The 22,060-nt window shown below is 44.1% G+C and overlaps 1 protein-coding gene and 1 pseudogene across 1 annotated transcript in view; one reads left to right on the forward strand and one right to left on the reverse strand.

The window, feature by feature from the left end:
• Positions 1-7,331: 7,331 nt before the first annotated feature.
• FER1L5 (fer-1 like family member 5) overlaps positions 7,332-22,060 on the forward strand; it is a 54,378-nt gene continuing 39,649 nt past the window's right edge. Inside the window, exons 1-13 of the mRNA XM_053664532.1 lie at positions 7,332-7,416; positions 8,959-9,011; positions 9,625-9,716; positions 10,425-10,533; positions 11,740-11,794; positions 12,221-12,330; positions 14,172-14,300; positions 14,954-15,016; positions 15,994-16,044; positions 20,216-20,246; positions 20,879-20,994; positions 21,199-21,319; positions 21,731-21,783. Of these exons, the coding sequence (XP_053520507.1) occupies positions 7,332-7,416; positions 8,959-9,011; positions 9,625-9,716; positions 10,425-10,533; positions 11,740-11,794; positions 12,221-12,330; positions 14,172-14,300; positions 14,954-15,016; positions 15,994-16,044; positions 20,216-20,246; positions 20,879-20,994; positions 21,199-21,319; positions 21,731-21,783 (1,068 nt within the window). The remainder of the gene's footprint in view (positions 7,417-8,958; positions 9,012-9,624; positions 9,717-10,424; positions 10,534-11,739; positions 11,795-12,220; positions 12,331-14,171; positions 14,301-14,953; positions 15,017-15,993; positions 16,045-20,215; positions 20,247-20,878; positions 20,995-21,198; positions 21,320-21,730; positions 21,784-22,060) is intronic.
• LOC119064533 (ferritin heavy chain-like) lies at positions 17,863-19,982 on the reverse strand (annotated as a pseudogene).

The raw sequence follows: 22,060 nt of genomic DNA on the forward strand, positions 1-22,060 counted from the left end.
TGGATAGAGCAATCTTGGATGTAGGTCTTTGGATTTCATGACTTGGAATACTTCTTTCCAGCCCCTTCTTGCCTGTAAGGTTTCTTTTGAGAAATTAGCTCATAGTCTAATGGGAACTCCTTTGTAGACAACCATCTCCTTTTCTCTTGTTACTTTTAAGATTCTCTCCTTGTTTTTAATATTGGGTAATTTAATTATGATGTGCCTTGGTGTGTTCCTCCTTGGGTCCAACTTCTTTGGGACTCTCTGAGCTTCTTGGACTTCTTGGAAGTCTGTTTCCTTTGCCAGATTGGGGAAGTTCTCCTTCATTATTTGTTCAACTAAGTTTTCAATTTCTTGCTCTTCCTCTTCTTCTGGCACCCTTATAATTCAGATGTTGGAATGTTTAAAGTTGTCCCAGAGGTTCCTAAGCCTCTCCACATTCTTTTTTGAATTCTTGTTTTTTCATTCTGTCCTGGTTGGATGTTTATTTCTTCTTTTTGTTTCAAATTTTTGATTTGAGTCCCAGTTTCCTTCCCTTCACTCTTGGTTCCCTGTATATTTTTCTTTATTTCACTTTGCATAGCCTTCACTTCTTTCTCTATTTTGTGACCATACTCAACCATTTCTGTGAGCATCCTTATTACCAGCATTTTGAACTCAGCGTCTGCTAGATTGGCTATTTTCTCGTCACTTACTTGTTTCTTTCTTTATTTTTTATCTGTTCTTTCATTTAAGCCATATTTCTTAGTCTGTTACTAACAGACTAAAAAGGGGGAGCCTTAGGTGTTCGCCAGGGCAGAGAAACCCATGTTGCTGCCTAGTGGCACTATATGTGGGAGAGGAGTCAGAGAGGGAACACCACCACTTGCTTGGCCCTCACCAGCTTTCAGGCACTTTCCCGCTATCCACAAGCAAAGTGGGCCCTTCTGGTGCTGATTCCCAAGTGGGTGGATGTGTTGCCCCCCTTCAAGGCCAGGCAGGTTCATGGTATTTGTGCAGACGGAAAAATATTCACAGAGCAATTGGGATGTCTGGCATGCCTTTATCCATGGGTGGTTGAGCCACGAACACTGCAAGCTGTGTATCTATCTGCATGCCTCATGTCATGGCCCCTGTCCCCAGCATGGCAACCATTGTGGCACCTGTCCCCCTATGTGTCTCTCATCATCATCGCCCCCAGCAGGGAGTCCCTACCTGTTTTAGTACTAGGGAAGAACAAAGGCAGAAAACTGCCAGAAACATTATGTAACGTAACATAATTCTGCACATGCAAGCTCACTTCATGTTATGGGAAACAGTTTATCAGGCCCAGGTCTCAAGGTTATGAGAACACTAGTTATCAGGCCCCTCCAAGGCTGTGGGAACACTCACTGTTCCCTGTAGTTACCCAGACAGCTGGATGAGGAAGCCAGACTGCCTCCACTCACCCTACAATGGGTTTGCGTACATTTTAGGACCCTGTGGGTCTCTCCAATGAACTCTCCTGTGAGGCTGGGAGTTTCTCCCACTGCTGCAACTCCCCACAGGTTTTTAACGGCCACAGGTTTGACGCTTTATTTCCCCTGTGCTGGAACCCTGGGTTTCATAGTCTGTTTCCCTCCCCAGTTGTTCCTCCCCATTTTTCCTCGTATGTGTGTGGGACTGCCCATTCCTCCAGCCACCGCAGTCCTCTAGCCACCACCTTGCTACTCCTCCTGTCTGCCCTGGCTGCCCATCTCTCACCCCTCCTACTGGTCTGGGTAAGTATTTCTTCTTTAATTCTTTGGTTGTCAGACTTCCATACCTTCGATTTTCTGGAAGTTCTGGTTGGTTTTTTTGTTTTTAAATTTGTTGTTTTCCTTCTTTTGGCCCTGCAAGGAGGCAAAGTGTATCTACCTACACCTCCATCTCGGTGGAAGTCTATTCACAAATATTTCTTAAATTCCTACTATGTGATAAATACTGTGCTAGATGCTGCGGATATAGCACTAAGAAAGTATACTTCTTTATAATCTACATAAATAATTGTTTAATTTATAATTGTGATAGTAAGTTCTAATATTTAGAGAACACCAAATAAGGTCTAAATGACATAAATTATTTACTTCATTTAACCCTCTCAACTAGTGCATTCTACTATAGTCATGTCCAAAGATATAAAGTATTTTGCCAAGGTCACACAGCTAGTTTATATCAAAGGCAGAACTGGTTTCCAGATAATGTGGCTCCAGAACCTGGGCATTTAATCCCTGGCAACTCCAACTGCAATAAGGAAAAGTGCAAGGTGATGAGAGTGAGTAGAATAGTAATCCAGCCTCGGCTTAAGTAGTGGGGAAGGTGTCCCTGTGAAGGTGACATTGAAGCTGAAACCAAAAGAGGAGTACGCAGTAAAGTAGAAACTGGGAGAGAAGCTCTTCAAAAGAAGGAATAACAAAGACAAAGGCTCTCAGGTAGAAAGGAGCTTGATAACATCAAAAAAAGAGATTGTGGGAAAAGTATAGCTAGGTAGCAGTGGTCAGTGAATGGAACAGTGGAGAGAGATGAAGTTGGAGAGACAGACTTAGGACAGAGCCTGCAGGGCCCTGGATGTCCCAGGAAGAATTTTGGTACTGGCTCTGGCTCAGTTGGTTAGAGCACATCCTGATACCACAAGGTCGTGGGTTTGATTCCCAGTCAGGGCACATACCAGAATCAACCAATGAATGCACAAATAAGTGGAACAACAAATCAGTGTTTCCTTCTCTCTCTCAAGTCAATAATAATTAATTTAAAAAGGAATTTTGGTACTGACCATAGACTGTTTTGTGTTAACTTTTCTCTTTGTTTTGTAAAGAGAGCATAAATCCTCAAAGTCAGGGATTCTTTGTATCCTTCACAGAACATAGCTCAGGACATAGTGGATGGTTTCTGTTTTCACTGATTGGTGATTGATTGATTGGTTGATACCAACATGATACATAGTTCAAGATGAAAAATAAATCCCTTTTTAATTTCTTAAATATATTTTATTGATTATGCTCTTACAGTTGTCCCATTTCCCCCTTTTATTCCTCTCTGCCCTGCACATCCCCTCCCACCCTCAATTTCCCATTTTGGTTCATGCCCATCGGGTGTACATGTAAGTTCTTTGGCTTATACATTTCCTATACTACTCTTAACCTCCCCATATCTATTTTCTACCTACCATTTATGCTACTTATTCTCTGTACCTTTCCCCCTCTCTTCCTCTCCCACTCCCCCACTGACAACCCTCCATGTGATCTCCATTTCTGTGATTTTGTTCCTGTTCTAATTGCTTGCTTAGTTTGTGTTTGTTTGTTTGTTGTTTTAGATTCAGTTGTTAATAGCCATGAGTTTGTTGTCATTTTACTGTTCATATTTTTTATCTTCTCTTTCTTAGATAAATCCCTTTAACATTTCATATAATAAGGGCTTGGTGATGATGAACTCCTTTAACTTGACCTTATCTGGGAAGCACTTTATCTGCCCTTCCATTCTAAATGAAAGTTTTACTGGATAGAGCAATCTTGGATGTAGGTCCTTGCCTTTCATGACTTGGAATACTTCTTTCCAGCCCTTCTTGCCTGTAAGGTCTCTTTTGAGAAATCAGCTCATAGTCTCATGGGCACTTTGTAGGTAACCGTCTCCTTTTCCCTTATTCTCTTATTTCTCTATTTCCCTTCATCTTTAATCTTGGCTAATTTAATTATGATGTGCCTTGGTGTGTTCCTCCTTGGGTCCAACTTCTTTGGGACTCTCTGAGCTTCCTGGATTTCCTGGAAATCTGTTTCCTTTACCAGACTGGGGAAGTTCTCCTTCATTATTTGTTCAACTAAGTTTTCAATTTCTTGCTCTTCCTCTTTTCCTTCTGGCACCCCCTATGATTCAGATGTTGGAACATTTAAAGATGGCCTGGAGTTTCCTAAGCCTCTCCTCAATTTTTTTTTGAATTCTTGTTTCTTCAGTCTGTTCTAGTTGAAAGTTTTCTTCCTTCTGCCAGAAACCATTGATTTCAGTCCTGGTTTCCTTCCCATCACTGTCAGTTCCCTGACATTTTCCTTTATTTCACTTAGCATAGCCTTCATTTTTTCATCAAATTTGCACCCAAATTCAACCAATTCAACCAACACTGATTACCAGTGTTTTGAACTCTGCATCTGATAGATTGGCTATATCTTCATCTCTAAGTTGCATTTTTTCTGGAACTTTGATCTGTTCTTTCAGTTGGGCCCTTTTTTTTTTTTTTTTTTTTTTTTTGTCTCAGCATGCCTGTTACATAGTGAGGGGTGGAGCCTTAGGTGTTCACTAGTGCAGGGCAACCTGCATTGCTGAGTTGTGATGCTGTATGGTGGGGGAGGGGTCCAAAATGGAACAGTGCCACTTGCTCCACTGTCTACTGGTTTTCAGTTACTTCCCCTGCTACCCACAATCAAATTGGGCCCTTCTGGTGCTGATTCTCATGTGGGTGGGTTTGTGTACGTTCCAGGACCCTGTGGGTCTCTCCAAAGAACTCTCCTGTGAGGCTGGGAGTTTCTCCCACTATAGTCTGAACGCCCACAGGTGTTTTCAGTCAGAGGCTTTGAGGCTTTATTTCCAGAACTGGAACCCTGGGTTGCGTGGTCTATGTCACTCCCCAGTTGTTCCTCCAGGATTATCAGCACTGGAATGTGGGACCACCCAGTCCTGCAGCCACTGCCTCACCCAGTCCTGCAGCCACTGCCTTGCTGTGAGTCCTCTCCACCCAGCTCCCCATCTCCGCCCCACCTGCCCTTCTGGATGAATATTCCTTCTTTAACTCCTTGGTTGTTGGACTTCCATTCAGTTTGATTTTCTTTCAGTCTGGTTGTTTTTTGTTTTTAAATTTGTTGCACTTCTTCTGATTATGTGAGGAGGCAAAATGAGTCTACCTTATGCCTTCATCTTGGCTGGAAGTAAGATGAAAAATAAATCTTTACAAGTACACACCCACTAAAATGGCAAAAAGTCAACAATAACAACAATAAATGATAGAAAATTGATGACAAGTATGTGGAGAAATTAAAATCTTCTTGTTTTTGGTTGGATTATAAATCATGCAGCCACTTTGGAAAACAGTCTGGCAGTGCCTCAAAAGTTAAACATAGAGTTACCATATGTCCCAGCAATTCCACTCTTAGGTATGTGCTCAAGATAATTGAAAACATATGTCCAAGTATACAAATATTCAGAGCAGCATTGTTCATAATAACCAAAAAGTTAACCTAAGTGTCTATCAGCTGACAAATGGATAAACAAAATGTGGTATATTTATACAATAGATTTATTAAGCTATAAAAAGGAATGAAGCTGATATATGTTACAACATGGATGAAGCTTGAAAATATTACACTAAGTGAAGGAAGCCTGTCAGAAAGACCATATATTATATGATTCCATGTATATGAAATGTCCAGAATCTATAGAGACAAAAAATGGATTCATGGTTTCTATGGGCTATGGGAAGGGAGAAATGAGGCGTGGTTGCTGATGGATACAAGGTTTCTCGTAAGCGTAATGAAATGTTCTGGAATTAGTGGTAATAGTTGCACAACCTTGTGAACATACTAAAAACCTGAATTACATAGTTTAAAAGGCAGAATTTATGGTATTTGAATTATAGTTCAGTAATGCTGCTATTTTTTTAAAGGCTTCATTATTTTGAGCCACTGAGATTTTGGGTTCGTTTGTTAACTCAGCACAAGGGAGTCCATCCTGACTGCTACATCAATCATATTATCCAGCCAGATTATCAATCAAGTGCAAGGGCAGAATGAAGATTTATAAAGAGCTTCAAAGGCTCAAATAGCTTCATCAACTCATGCACTTTTAAACATGTATTAATTTTCATAGTAATTACTGGATAAAATATAACATATAATGTTCAAGCAAAAAAAGTCTTCATGTGACAACAGAGCAAATGGCTCAACTTTGCCCTCATGCCCATGTGCCTGCAGAACAGTCAAGATGTCACAGCAAAATCGCAATGGTGTTGAGACTTTTTAAAGCTTTACAAACCCAGAGTGCATAAGACCTTACTAATTAAAAAGCTAATTTTTTTTCTTAAAGAGAAACTCATATCTGAACTTAGGTTTCCTTCAGAAAAAAGAAGCCCTAAATGTCTGCTTTTAGGCAGGACATTAGGACATTAGGACACATTAGGCAGGACTTCTTCTAAAATATCACCGAAATCATCTTTTACTTTTCCTCTTCCTTTTCTCAGATTGCCTCACTTCTCTTATTTTCTTATCTAAATTATATGACTTTGGTAACAGTTAACTCCAGGTAACTTGTTTGTATAAAGGGAACATATATCTGTCTGAAATCAGAAGGATAGCAAGGAGAAAAGAAATGTAACAGTGGGGAATTGTAACCCACACCACCATTACTTTGACATTGTTTCTCTGTGTGCTGGCTCTGACTAATATGTAGCTTATACACAAGCATGTTTGTGTAAGAATTCTAGGAACTAACTTGAAAAGATACAGACTCCAACCTTCCATCATCCCAGCTCAGAGATCTGCTGACCTTTGGTTGTAAAAGCAGGATTACGTAAAACCAGGATGACGCAGAGCAGACCAGTTTGCTTGACCAGCTTCAGTGTTCTTATTGGAATGGACTGTGCTGGTCTGCACATAGAGAACTTTTCAACCCCCTCCTCCTACCCTTTTTAAAGGATTTTATTTATTCATTTTTATAGAGGGGGGAGGGAGAAAGAGAGGAATAGAAATATCAAAGTGCAAGAGAAATACCCATTGGTTGCCTTGCATGCTCCCAACCAGGGACATGCAACCCAGGCATGTGCCCTGACCAGGAATGGAACTAGTGACCTTTTGGTTTGTGAGAGGATGCCCAACCCACTGAACAACAGCAGCCATGGCTCAACCCCCTCCACTTGATCTCTTTGTTTTGCTTTCCCTCTCCTTCCTTATAAAAACCTCTGCCTGCACTGAGATGTGAAGATGGGTTTTTGAGGACCTATGTCCCCCAACTTCTCAGGTGGCCAGCACTTGAATAAATCTCTTTTCTTCTCACCAGCACCTGTCTCACAAGTTTGGCTTTCACTGGGGCAGGGGCCGAACTTGGATTTGGTTTTAGAAAGAGGAAATGAGAAGCAGCTATATTGTTTTGTTTCTAGAGACCTAGTTACCTCAAACCACAGGCTTCATACTCTGATTTATTCTTCCTCTCATTCCTCTTGGTTCCTCCTAAGAACCAGGAACCACCCACCTTTGTGACATCATTTCTATTGCTAAGCAACAGACTGAGAGCTCCGCTAGCCTCATGAGCCCTGGAAAAAGACTTGGACCAAGGTGCTCTAAGAAGGAAGCTTCAGAGGGAAGAAGGTCGCTGACATGCTGCGCCTCGTCGTTGAGTCAGCAAAGATTAACCCACCCCTAACCCCCCCACCCAGACCCTGTGTGTCTGCCTACTTCAGAGGTAAGCACCAGGGTCCTGGATGAAAGAGAGGCGCCCCAAGAAACAGCATGTATTTGATGAAAAAAATAAGATTATTGATGCCCTATTATGTGAAAGATACTCTGTCCGACAGAAAGTTGAGGCATATACCTTTAGGTCTTTCAAAAGTTATCTTTATTGCTATAATTTCTTTTATTATTTCTTTGCATTCTTTATAAAAATGGAGACATTTCTGCCTCCATTTTTTCCAGGGCATGGTTATGAGAAAAAGAGAAGATTAATACTTTTTTTAAATTATTAATCTCAAGATTCTATGAACTAGGGCTGTGCCACAAATTCAGGTTAAAAGAAAAAAAAAATGTACCTGCTCCATAGAATGACTGTGAAGATTTTAAAAGATATATAAATATATGTACAACTCTTTCTATAACTTCTAGTAATTGCCCAAGAACATTAATTAATTTTATAATCAACAATTTATACTTTTGTGAATATAATGATTTTTGCTCTTCACAACAATTGCATGAGGCAAACGAGGCCAGTTTTATTGTCTCCATTTTGTATAGATAAGGCAAAAATTCCAAGAAAGGTGGTAAGGGGGTTAAAGTGTTTATGAGAGAGAAAGAAAGAGATTAAGTATGTCTTCATAACAAAGAGCTGGGATCAAAGGGGAAGAAGAGAAGGAAAAGTAAACTCTGTTATTGGAGAGTATAAGACGGTAGCTACAGGCAAGTGAGGTTTTCCAAGTACTTTTTATAAGAGACATGAGTTAAGTATGCAATTCCTGCCATTTTATTACTAGTCTCTCCTCTCTCACACACACACTCTCTTTCCTTGGGAAGGATCTCAAAGTAATTCAACAATTTAGTGGTTCTTTGCAGGGCCACAGGCTGTTCTTTTTTTAAAGATATTTCTGTAAGAGGAGGATGTTAGCAGATAAAGAGCTTTTAATTCATTATAGATGTTTTGGGATGTCCCTTTGGGTACACTAATCTGTGCTTTGAGAATAAATAAACCCTTACATCTCAGTGCCAGAACACAATAGAAGTTTATCTTTTGTTTACATCAAGCCCTGAATGGATGGTGCTGGTCAGGCAGCTCTCCTGAGTGTTTTAGAAACAAGCTGTTTGCTTCTTGTGGCTACCAAGCCCCCTGGCACCACCCTGTCAGTAGATCATGAGTGTGGATTTAGAGAGTGGGAAGAAGGAGAATGGAGAATCTCATGGGAGATTTTAGGAGCCAGGCCTGGCAGTGGTGAATATCCCTCCCATGCCCCTTTGGCCAGACCAAGTCACATGGCACCAACTGGCTACAAGATGGCTGGGAACTATACACTCAGGAAGAAAAGGAAATAAACACAAAAATTATCTGTCATGTGGGGTGATACCCTTGTAAAAAGTGAAAAATTTTGAAACCCCCTGAAGAAGAAGGAATCAGTGCCATAGAATACCTGCTTTTATAGACTTGGAGTTTTTACAGAGCTTCCCACCTTTCTTTACCCAACTTAAGCTAGACGTTGAAATATTTCCTGTCATCAGTGCCAGCCCCTGGGTGTCTTTGCAGATGTCAAGAAGAAAACTCGTGAGGTGGAGGGAAATAACCCCACATGGAATGAGGTAAAATGTACCAGGGCAAGCCTAGAAGAGGCAATGACACCCAATAGTGAGGATGGGTCAGAATATGCTCATAAGTCTAGGGAGAGAACATGGAGCCTCACGAGCTTTTCCCAGTGCTGGGCATCTTTGTCTGGGAGTAGCCTCTGAGCTGACAAGGTTATGAAGACCTGAGGGCTGCAGCAGCCACATCTGCCCTTCGCTGTCCTGGTCCTTCTCCTCCACTCTGGGTATGGACCATGGTATGGTTCATCTTGTCCAACCTGACCATCCTGATATCCCCAGAAACCTGAAACAGAGACAGGGCTCCCTGTGCAGGATCCATTCTCACTTTCCGTTCATACATGCCCCCCGCCCCACCCTTCGGTTCCCAAAACTCTTAACTAACACGCCCACAGTACTGCCGTTCAAGCTGTGGGGGCCCAGGTAGGTGCTCAGCACCTTGGTGAATGGTAGCAAGTGCTATTCCATCCGCTGAGGAAATTAGACCTGAGGGAGGTTCCACAGGTTGAAAGAAACACAGTGCTTAGCCCATTGTCTGAGTCTTTCCTCATCTCCCAGAAGGGTGGGAAGGGAAAGGTAGAGGAAGGATACCGATCTCTCTGTTTTTCCACAGACCCTAATCTGGCACCTCTGGAACCGCCCCTTACAGAATGACTCTTTTCTGCAAGTCATCCTTCGGGACTTGGGCTCAATAAAGAAAGAAAGGTGAGAGAGGGAGAGGCAGGAGGAGCCCGACTCCCTGACTAAAGCTACAGCAAATGCTGCATCTCTTTGTCTCTAATCCATAACTCAGACACAAGGACCAGAATCCACTCCACCCAGCTACTGAAAAAAAGGGGGATAGGTGGGAGGCACTAGCGGAAAGGTAGTGAGACTAGAAGTTCCGGTCAATTAGAACCAGGAACCTAGGAGCCCAGGAGCAGTTCCATCTCTTCTGGAGCCACAGGACTCTCAAAGCTCTGCTTCTTTCTGCCTATCCCTGCTTCCCATCAAGGCCCCATTCAGCTGAGACTGACATCCACTAAGATGGAAGCTATGGTTTCCTAGATCAAAATTCTAGGATGAAAGAATCTGATTGGCCCAGTTTCAGTCAGGTGACCACTCCCTGGTTGAATCAGCTGTAACTTGGCACAGTTCCTATTCAGGATGAGTGTGGGAGCAGAGCTTCTGGAAAGAGCAAGCAGAGCCAGTAATTGGGGCACCCACTACCCAGGCAGCCCCAAAGCCAATTACCGGAGACTCAAAAGCCCTGCATCCTCCAGTGGATGCTCCCCATCACCTTGTTCTTCCTTCAGCCCCTTTCTGGACAGAAGGGCTGAAACTCCTGCAGGCTCTACATAAAGTCCTGATTGAAACAGAGAAAGATACCCCTTCTTCTGGCTCAGGCACCATACCTGCTCCTCATCTCCTCAGGTTCATTGGCCTGGCCACAATACTGCTGAAGCCCTTGGTGAAAAAACCAAGAGAGGTCCTTTTTGTGAAGGACCTGGACCTACTCAACCATTCCATGAAGCCCACAGATGTGAGTTGGGCCCCAGGAAGGGTGACTGGAGGACTGGGGACAGCCAGAGAAACTGGGATACTCTGCCCCAGCAGATCCCCTGTGACCTCACCCAGAAATACTACTTCCTGTTCCCGGGGGATGGGGGGGGCCATCACACTGTCAGCGTCTCCCTGATTTCCCCACCCTTCCACCCACCCACCCTTTCACCCACACTTCCACCTTGCTACCCATTTAGACTATTTAGTTGATCATTCAGTGGGTGTCTAAAACCATGCTTGGCCTGGGATACTATAGTAAATGAAGCCCACAGTCTATCGGAGTGGGCACCATTCACACTGACAAGTGCACACTTGTACAAGGGTGAAGAGACCTAGGTCACTGGGGTCAAGAGGGAATGAATGATTCTTTTTGGGAGTCGTGGGAGGCTTTACACAGGAGGTGAGTAAAAACAAGCAAGGTGTTTTTAAGGTGTGTAAAAACAAGCAAAGACCAACCAGATGAAAACCAGCAAATGCTATATATTCAAAATTGGCTATAGAAAAGGAGTCAGCCACCATCACTTGGTTTTGGCAGAGACTCAAATGTAGGCAGAGGAGAGGGAAAACGCTATAGCAAAAAAAAAAGAAAAGAAAAGAAAAGGGAAGGCTTAGCTGTATATGGATGTGAGGCTGCTGGCCTGGGGAAGCCGTAAATGATCTCACTAGAAGCTAGGCATCCTATCTGATTGGGTAAGGTGCATATTTAGCTTTCTGTGGTTGGTCCTAAGCTGTAAGTGGGAACAAACATGAGGGAAGTTGCAGTTATTAATCAACTTCTGGCCATTTGGGGCTAATCATTATTGTTTGCTTTCTGGACTGTGGCTAGGGCTGGTCTGACTTCCTGTAAATCTGATTTACAATGCACTGGTTTCCTGGGCTGGTTACTGTAGGTTGGTTTCTGGGCTGAGTGCTGCAGATTGTGGGTCCAAGTTCTATTTTCATACATGCTCTGGCCATTGTCCATCTGTCTATACAGTTCCTCAGTTTATAACCACCAGTTTACAACCTCTCTGCATCCCAGATTGCACGGGCCCCCATGGTGTGGCCCTGCAATATGGCCAGCATCATTCCACCCAGGAGAACTGGGCATGAACCCACCAGTCTGGGCTCAGTTCTGGTGCTGTGACTTAGTTAAGGATTGCATGGTCTGGCTTATAGGTTCCCCTCCCCTCTCTTTGTCTTGTAGTGCACTATTACCCTACATGTGGCCCACATGACCAACCAGGATATTGAGAAGACAGGTATATCTTTTCATGGAGCTTACCCCTGCTTTTCCCCAAGCATAACTGGATGGGCATTCTGGGACTAGTAAGACCCAATCCTTGAGGGCTGTAGAAGGATTGTGATCAGGTTAAGGTCTAGAGGCCATATCTCCAGACACTTAGTTGAGGCTGTCTCCTTAAAATATCCATTTGTCATCTCTAGACATGCAACCTCCAATGGGCGGCAGATAAGGGTGGCCATTTCCAAGAGCCCACATGTGTAGAGAGTGGGACCTAGGGTTACTGAGGGTAGGGGGGACCATAGAATGTTCTGAGCAGACATGTACCCCTGTCAGGTCTTGGCCATATTTTCAGTCAAGAGATAGAATGATAAAATGGGGGAAATGCCTCAAAATGTCCTGAGCCCCAGCCTCTAAGAGCTCACCTTGGACTATGTTTCTCCAGGGGATAAAGACCTCCTGGGCATAACTGCAGGAGAAGTAGGCAGGCAGAAACTGATGGTTCACAGCTATGTTGCACACAAGGAGCTGTTTTCAAAGCCCCAGCACTTTCAGGTGAGGACCTTCCAGGTGGAAAGCTTATATAATTTGCCTGACAGTGTTCCCAGGTTATCACCGCCTCTTCACAAGGTCATGGCAGCATCTTAGAGCTGCAGATGGGGCTACAGGTTCTCACTGCATCCCTGCTGGTCCAGGGGCCACTCTGGGGGCAGTTGTGCACACAGCTGAAGCTAGAGACTTTCTAGTGGGGCAATAGGAGGTGCTGCTGGCTGTGCACAAGCAGGTCCTGGCAGGGGCCAGGGAGACGGAGCAGAAGGCCTGGGCTCCTGCAGGAGTCCACAGGATTATTGACAACACAAGGCTAGCCACATACAAGGTTCAATTAGCTGTATGGGAGATGCTGAGGGAAGTTTGAGAGGGATCCTGGGAAGGTTCACAGTTCCACTGTGGATTCTGGAACCCCTAACTTCCCTCTGATCCCTGGCCTGTGACCTAACATTTCTGCCATGGTTTTGTATGCCTTAGTATGCCAGTTGCTCAGGAAGTTCAGAGTCATCCTTGACTACTCCTCTTCCTCACCCTACCCCCTGCATCCAGCCCACTGGCCAAGGCCAGCTCTTAATGCCATCTGACTGTTCCCACTTCTCCATCACCACTTCCATTCCTTGGCTTGAGCCATTACGTCCATGGGCCACCTTGATAGGTTCCTCCAAACTCTAGGCTTCCAGTTCTTTCCTGTCTATTCTTCAGTCAAAGTGGTCTTTCAGAGATGTCATTCTTGTCATGCCACACAACTGTCTGAAGATGTCCTTAAAAGTAAGAACACCCCAATGTCTGCAGACAAAGGCCAAATTCCTTACAATGGCTTCCCAGGCCCTAGATACCCCAAGCCTCACCCCTCCAAGCCACCCTCTCTATTCCCCCTGCTGATCTCCACTCAACATCCTGGACCACTCACAGTCCCCATTTTCAAGCCTCTCTCTAGCCATCAGGCCTTTGTACATGATGCCTTTGGAATACCTTCCCTCTTCACCCTGTCCTTTTTCACTAGGTTAGTTTACCACAGGATAGAAGGTCAGTGTGCCAACGTCAGTCCCCTTCCTCTGTCTTAGTGGTTAGGACAAAACACTGACATGAGGGCTGTTAGAATGGTTTGGTCCATTCTTGTATGATGCTCATGTGTCAGTCTCTGAAGGGCCTCTGGACTTGAGGAGACACAGGAGGCCTCATGGAGAATGACTGGACCCATGGCCTGGCCTGGGAGTGCTGTATGCTATTTACTACCCATAGTCAGATGGCAAGCTGCTGCGACTATGCCCTGCTCACCACTTCCATCACTATTTCCTTCTCCCCTGGGATTACCAGCCTGGATCTTATGTGGCTCCAAGTTGCTCTTCTCCCTTTTACCTTCTAATTCTAGGCTCATATGTTACAGCCCCTTTACTGAGTCTCAGTAAAGTATATACATAAAAGCAGCAAAAGAAATCACAAATCAGAGATTATACCACAGATTATAGATGCAACTGCATGGAACTTAAAAATTTTCAATTCCTTAAAAATGTCACAGATAAAAATCAACAAACAGGAACATTAGACTTTTTTTCTTATTCTGTAGTCAGCCCATACCAGTGAAGAAGAAAAATTAAGTCCACACTAGATGAAAAGGGCAAAGCAGCGCAGCTGACAGTTCCCAGAAAGAAAGGAGGCTGCAGCCATCCCCAGGCTTGTCTCCAGGCAGGCAGACCAGCTCCTGCCCGCCTCCTCCCTGTGGGCTCTCCTCCTATCTGTGCGCAGTAGATGTTTCTCATCGACTATTTGGTTCTTTCAGAGAGAGTCCCTGTGAAAGAAGGGGAGCTCAGGTCCCCAATATCGGGGTCTCATTTTGTTGCTGGTAGGTCCAAGTGAAGGTGTTTGAAGCCCGCCAGCTCATGGGCAACAACCTCAAGCCACTGGTGAAGGTGGTAATTGGAGGCAAGCAGTACTTCACACGGACCAAGATGGGAAACAACCCTTTCTTCAACGAGGTGAGCCGCACGTGCCCTTCAGGGCTCAATGGGGCATTTTGGCCACGTGGCCCAGTTGGGCTGGGCATTTTCTGTAGGTAGGCAGCTTGCCTCTTGACTAGGGTGTTTTCATGTGTTCCATAAGCACTTATTGAGCACCCGCATAGAGCAGAGCACTGTGGCACCAGGAATACGGATGGATAATTTGCAGGAATTATTGATAGAACTGTAGACATGGGGAGGGGAGCCTGCAAAATGCACTGGGGCCTGTCATGGATGGCACTTGAGAGCCATGGAGGGATTGAAGCAGGAGAGTGACAGAGCCAGGTCTGCATTTGGGAAGGGAAGTTCTGGCTGCAGCAAGTCGTAGACTGGCAGTGCAATCTAGAAGGACACAGAGGCTCCAGTCTCCATCTCAGGGTGGTTAGCTGGGTCTTGAGCTGCTCGTGACAGGTTCGCTGGGAATCCCCCATCCCTGCCCTTTATCTAGGCAGAAAACTCCTCAGGAGCCTGGCAGGCCTCTGCTTCCTGAGAAGGAGGGTGAGGGCTGAGAGTTACTGAAATGGGCAAATGATGGAAAGAAGCCCACCACTCTGAGCCTTCGGGTTTGTTGAGTTGCTGGGCCAAATGGTGGAAGAAACATTGTCTACTCCCACCCCTATCCTATCCTTCAGATCTTCTTCCAGAATTTCCACGAGGTTCCTGCGAAGTTCTTCGATGATACCATCTTAATCCAGGTGAAGAACTAGACAAGATAGGTGCACTCTCTTGTCCCACCTCAAGTCTGAGAAGCACGTTAGTTTTTCCCCCAGCCTCACCCGTAGAGCCAGAGTCACTTCATATGGTCTTTCTGACCCCAAGGCAGCATCTCCACCACCTTCTTCACTCCCTGGCAGCCCAGACCCACATTCATACATTCACTCAACAAATGTGGAATGGTGCCCCAGCCAAGTAGCTGAGTTGGTTAGAGAGTTGTCACAAGGCACCAAGATTGCTTGTTCGATTCCCGGTCAGGGCACATATAAGAATCAAACAATGAATGCATCAATAAGTGAAACAATAAATTGATGTTTCTCTCTCTCTCTCTCCCCCTTCTTCCCTCTCTCTCTCAAATCAATAAATTAAAAAAACACTTTTTTAAACAAAAAAACAAATATAGAATGCCAACTGTCAGGCCCTGACCAGGACACCGAGGCAAACAAAGCAGTCTCCTCCCATGTGCCAGAGGACCCATCTAAGGTCCTCTCAACGTGGCACGTTCCATTCCCCTACCAGAGGGAGCCCAGTAACAGTGGTGAGAATGTGTTTGTTATGTGCCTCCTATATGCCCAGCACAAGGCTGAGGAGAAACAGGGGGCCTCTCCCTCGAAGAGTTCCCACATTTGTGAGAACACAGGCACGTAGGAAACAACCAGGACAGCAGACCATGAGAGAGTCAAGTGCAACCCTTGGTTTGGGTTGACCAGGTGAATTGGCCTCCCTAATTAATTTTCTCATCAGGAAAATGGAACAAAAAACCTAAACCTCACAGGGTTTCTCTCAGAATTAAAGGATAAAACCTATGTGGGTGTTCAGAATGGGCCATTAGGAAGCATGGAGTAAACCCTAGAGAATTCTGAATGTGCCTTTATAGTTCCTCCAGTGCAGATGGGGGAAACTGGGCTGTGAATAACTGAGCTCTTTTTTGGAATTCCCACCCCGCCGCCCCCTGCAGGTGATAAATTCCTCAATGATGAGATACAATGCAGAGATCGGGAGATTCCAAGTGAGTATTGGAGAAAGGAGAAGGTTTGGGGAACTGGTCATAGAAACCCACCCACCCTGGGCTCCATGCACAAGTCCTGGGGAAAGGACTTGGATTTTTATGCAGAAAGTTCCAGATTTGGATCCACCTACCACTGGGTGACTTAGACAAGTATTCTGAGCCTCTACTTCCTCATCTGTAAAATGAGGACGATAACTTACTCAACCACAGGGTTGTTGTGAGGATTAAAGTTTGTAACATTCATGAAAATGCTGGATGCCTTGTTGAAGTCCCTGCACTTATAATATGATAGACACGGTTCAAGCCTCTGTCTCCAGGAAATGGAAGCAGAGCACTCAAAAAGACCAGCCTAATTGTTGGAGAAATCCAGACAAAGCTTGCTTCATGAAGGGCTACATGAAGATTCCCCAAATCCAGGAAGATCAGGAAAAGGTGTGGTTGCCAGGTTAAATACAGGATGTCCCATTAAATCTGAACCTTAAACAACAGGTACTTTGTAAATAGAAGCATGTCCCAAATGTTGTATGGCTCCTGAAGAAATACTGCAGGGAACAAATATATACTGAAAAGTAGTCACTGCTTATGTGCAATTCAAATTTAAGCAGGCATCTGTATTTTTATTTCCTAAATCTGGCAACCCATAACAAAAGTCTCCACCATTGGAAAAAGGTAAATTTAGGACAAATTAAAGTTAGGTTACTTTCTCACTACTTGTAATAAGCACATAAACAGTCATGAACTGTCCCTCCCCCATCTGACCAAACAGCAGTGCAGGCTTAGAAATTAAGATTCTAGAGAGGGTAGATGGCAGGAGGTCAGAAACGTTGAGCTTCTGACAAAGGCCACTGAGAAATTTTCAAACAACGACCAACCACATGAAATGTTGAGTAAAATACAGAGGGCAGAGAAAACCTGAGCTTTTTAAAGTTATATTACTTTTTTGGAAAATTTTAAACATACACAGAAGTAAAGAGAAGAGTATAAATTCCCACTTCCTCATCACTCAGCTTCACCAGTTCATTGTCAGTCAGGTTCTTATCCACACCCAACCATTTCCACAATCCCACTGGACTATTTTGAAGCAAATCTCAAACATGGTATCATTTTATTTTTAAATGTTTCAGCATATTCTAAAATATTTTATTATGCATAACAAAACATGGCTATCACAGTTCATTAAAACCCTTTCTAACTTGATATTCAAATTCCCCTAATTGTCTTGTGAATTCCTTTTAAAGTATGCCCAAGCCAGGATCCAAACCAGGTGCCTACATCGTGGTTGGTTAAAGTATATTTTCAGATCTCTCCTATTCTGTTGGTCCCATTCCCCTTTTTTTCCTTGCAATTTATTTGTTAAACAAATTTGTTTGTCCTATAGAGTTTCCCCTAGTCTGGATTTTGCTGACTGCATCTCCAGGGGCTCATTTCACAGGTCCCCCTGCTGAGGTATTTCCATCTAGAGGCTGCATCAGACTTGGGTCAATTACTTGGTCAGATGACTTCAGCAGGAGGCACAGAATGTCTGTTTGTCTCTGTCATTAACAGCTACTGGTGTCCACTGCCTAGGTCTACTGCTTCATTAGGGGTGACTAAGGTTTTGGGGTTTTTTTAGGGGTGACTGAGTTTTGTTTTGTTTTTCTTCTAGTTTTATTGAAGTATAATTGGCAGACAATGAACTACACATATTTTAAATATATAATTTGATACACTTAAAATTTGTATAGACACCTGAAACCATCATCATAGTCAAGATAATGAACATACTTATCACATCCATCACCCACAAAAGTTTCCTTGTGCTCCTTTCTATTCTTCCCTCTAACTCTTATCCTGCCTCCTCCCATCCCCAGACAACCAGTGGTATGCTTTCTGTAACTACAGATTGCTTTGCATTTTCTAGAACTTTATATAAATGAAATCATACAGCTTGTACTCTTTTTTGTTTGGCTGCTTTCACTCAGCATAATTATTTTGAGGTTTTATCCATGATGCATGTATAAATATCTCATTCCTTTTTATTGCTGAGTAGTACTCACCTGTATGGATATACCACAGTTTGCTTATCTATTCATCTGCTGATGAACATTTAGACAGTTTGGGCCTATTACAGGAAAGCTGCAATAAAATTGAGCATAAATCTTAATTGGACATATGCTTTGATTTCTCTTGAGTAAATACATAGAAGTGGGATGACTAGCTCATATGGTACATGTATGTTTGACTTTTAAAGAAAATTCTTAATACTTTTTTCCCAAAAGTTCTAAACAGTTTTTATCATTTTATATTCCTATCAGAGGTATATTAGAGGTCTAGTTGCTCCATATTCTCATCAACACTTGATATAGTCCATACTTTTTTGGGGGGGTACAAAACTTTACTTGAAAGAATGGTACAAATGAAGGACATAAGTGGGTGATTGGTACAAGTTATAGAAAAAATAAAGGTAACTCCAACATGCACATACTGCTTTGGTGACCAAGGATGTCATTCTGGTAACTGTGGGAAGGCATCCTGAGGCTTGGCTCTCTGTACTGCCTCCCAGAGTGTGCTTGTCGAAGAGATCCTCTGCCATGCCAGATCCAGGGGCCCGCAACCTGCACAGGTTGGTTACGTGGTCACCAACCATCCAGCTCATTGGATTTCACCTGCTCATCCAGGCAGTGAGTCTCAATGAAGTCACACCAATGAGGGTTGTTTTTTTCAGTGGCCAGTTTGTGCAAGTCCAGTAGTGACTGATACACACTTTTTTCCAAGTGTAATGCCCACTCCATTGCATTCAGCCCATCCTCCCAGTCATCATGCTCTGGCTTCTCGATATCTTGGAGGAAGATTCGGCCACCTCGTTGGTTCTGCAGCTTCATCAGTTTCTCAAGCATGTTCCCTTTCCACATGAGATTGGTGAAGAAAATACTTGGCAAAGTTCTGCAAAGCCACATTATCATGGTCAAAATAGTAAGAAATGGACAGGTAGACGTAGGAAGTGTAGAGCTCCAGGTTGATCTGGTGGTTGATGGCAGCCTCCAAGTCCTGGTGGTAGGTGTGGCACACGTGCCAGTCAGAGGTGGTCATGATGGTGGCTGACAACAGGAGGCTTCACAGTGCCGGAGCGATGGCGGGGACTTTGGGGTGGTCCAAGGGCACCCCGAAAGGACTGGATCTGGGCAGCTGGCTGGGGTGGGGAGTTGAGTGCCGGGTGCCGTACAAGCACTGTTGAAGCAGAAAACCACAGCAGCTCTCCATGAAGACTGTCTATAATCAATCTTTTTTATTTTAGCCATTCTAATTATGTAGTTGTAGCTCATGGTTATTCACTTTCCTGGTGACTAATGATGTTGAGCATCCTTTCATGTGCTTATTTGTCATATATCTGCTTTGTTCAAAATGCCTGTTCACATTTTTTGCTTGTTTTCATTGGGTTGATTGCTCACTATTGACTTTTGAGATTTTCTTAAATATTCTGGTTACAAGTCCTTTATCAGATATATGACTTGGAATTATTTTCTTCTAATATATAACTTGTCCTTTCATTTGCTTAATAGTATCTTTCAAATAATGGAAGTTTTTCATTTTCATGAAGCCCAATTTCTTAGATTTTTCTTTTATGGATGTGCTTTTGTTATTGTATCTAAGAAATCTTTGCCTACCTAATCCAAGAGGGTAACTGGTTTCAAAGCAGCCCCGATGTGGAAGATCTGGGGACTGCTCTGTGGACCTTTCAGATGTGAGTTACAAGGATGACCTTGCCCCATTACCACTTCACTCCTGTACCACATCTCTCTTGGCCTCAGTCGGAACCCTTCTCCCAAGGCAAAGGGGAAACTCATAGGCTCTTTGCCAATTCCTCCCTTGGTCATCCTCTTCCCCAGGACAGGAGAAGCCCTTCCCACACCCAGGCAGAGAAAAGAGTCAGTTTTATGTTGGCCGGGCAGTGGTAGTGAAGTGTCCTTTCAGTCCAGGCCTCCCTATTCTAAATCTGTAAGATGTTGAGCACTTCTCCCAAATTCAGTATCTTCCTTTGTAGAGTGGTGGAGATTTGGGCCAACTTCTATCTTGTTGCACAGATTTAAAAAGTTAGGGCAGGCAAGTGGCTACTACTGTCATCAGCTTAGCTGGTATTACAAATCTTGGCTGGAAGTCCTAACTAATCTTTATTCCACTCTTGTCTTTTCAGACAGATATTGGTTTTATATACCATTCTCCAGGTAAGTAAACAGTTGTTGCAAATATGTGTATCTTCTGAGCAAATTTGATACCAGGCCAGGTGTCAAAACATCACAAAACCCATGTGGGTTCAATACATTGGGGGAGAGTATTCAAGGGTATGAATTATTTTCTGTACTTGATACTATTTTACTGTACTATATGGTAGTTTATCTTACTTTATAAGAACTTCTTTCTCTGCAAAACTGAAGGCATCCCTTTGGGTCAAGTACTAATCTTTTAATGCGGCCTTGGGCTGACTTTCTATTTTTGAGGCGCATGTTGGGGAATTGAAGTTTTGTAGAGGTTTCCTCTGTGACTTGGTCACCACGTACATCCCAGGTTGAGGTTGGGACTTAAAATTGGGGGAAATTCTTGTCTTTCTCATACCAGGACAGTAACAACGATAGGTTCCCAGGATGGGAAAGAGGGGTCCCTATTTTCTAAAAGCAATATTTGGCAGCCTGGTGAGTGCACTCTCTTGCCCTAATGGTAAGAGTGACTCTCATTTTTCTACTACTGGATTGCAGTCAGAATATATGAGACATGTTTTCACATCCCTCTCCCACACAGACAAAGACTGGTTTCAGGGGAGACTGGAAGCCGGACCCCCATGGGCCCTCTGCCTCTCCAGGTCACACACTACTAAGGAAATGGTTAGGCCTCTGCCAGCCGAATAAACCCAGCAGCAGTGTGAGAGGTTACCTGAAGGTCACCATCTGTGCCCTTGGTGTGGGAGATCAGGCACCGGTGAGGCTACCCCCCACATCCCAGTAACATTTCCTACCTTGGCTGCTTCTGTAGGGCACCCCTGAGCCTTCTAAGTGGCCATTGATCTTCACATGCTTTCACTTGTCTACTGTGTCACTTCAGGGCTGTCCACTCATTTCCCCTCAGTGGCCTTGGCTGTGACCTCCCATGATTCTGACCCTGTCAGCTCTCTGGCCTTTCCAGGTAGATCAAAAGATGCCCTATGGAGCTGATGACAATATTCAGGTCTTGAAGTCAACGATGGTCCCCATCAACATGGCCCACTTACAGTTCTTCATCTACTGCGCAGAGGACCTTCACCTCAGTGAGCGGGTGGCAGGGAGGATGTGACCCTCAGGTGCTCTACACAGTGGCACCCCAGGTCCAGTGGGGCTTCGTGGTTCCATGTGAACACTAACCTAAGATTCAGGGGGGAGGGAAAGGGTGGAACTTAAAACCCACTAAGAGTAGTTTTATAGAGGCTCCACAGACACTCTTTAAAATGGGCATGTGTCCCTGGCCTCTCTTTGATGCTCAGGTACAGAGGTTTCGTATGCCAGCCCCCTGCTGTCATTATGGGTCACACAGTCAGAGTGAAAATGGGAGGGGTCTGACCAGGAAGCACCAAATCACATTATGGGGGAGGGTTTTAAGTTGTTCTGTCACCTCTCCTTTTCCTCCTCCTCAAAAAAAAAAATGTGGTTGTCTCAGAAATCTTTTAACTTCTTGTTCACAGAGAAGCACCACATAGTGAGTCCTGTGTTGGAGGTGGAACTAATTGGGGAAAAGGTAAGTGCAGAAAGGGTATGTGGCTTAGAGAAATGGTCACTTAGAAAAAAACAGTGTGGGGGTAAGAGCCGGTTGGTAGGGAGAACCCCAGAAATCATCTCCCAGTCCATCCATTCATGGGCCATGTGATCCCACTGGACCAGGAACTCTGTGAAGCTGGAAGCCATGGCTTCACCACTGTCTCCTAGAGCTGCGTGCAGTGCCAGGCATGGAGAAGACGCCCCCTGAAAACCAAAAGACACAGATGCTTGATGAGTGAATGACTGAAGGAAGCAAC

The sequence above is a fragment of the Artibeus jamaicensis genome, unplaced genomic scaffold (assembly GCF_021234435.1).
Source record: "Artibeus jamaicensis isolate MK-2021 breed Jamaican fruit bat unplaced genomic scaffold, CSHL_Jam_final contig_384, whole genome shotgun sequence".
Lineage (NCBI taxonomy): Eukaryota > Metazoa > Chordata > Mammalia > Chiroptera > Phyllostomidae > Artibeus > Artibeus jamaicensis.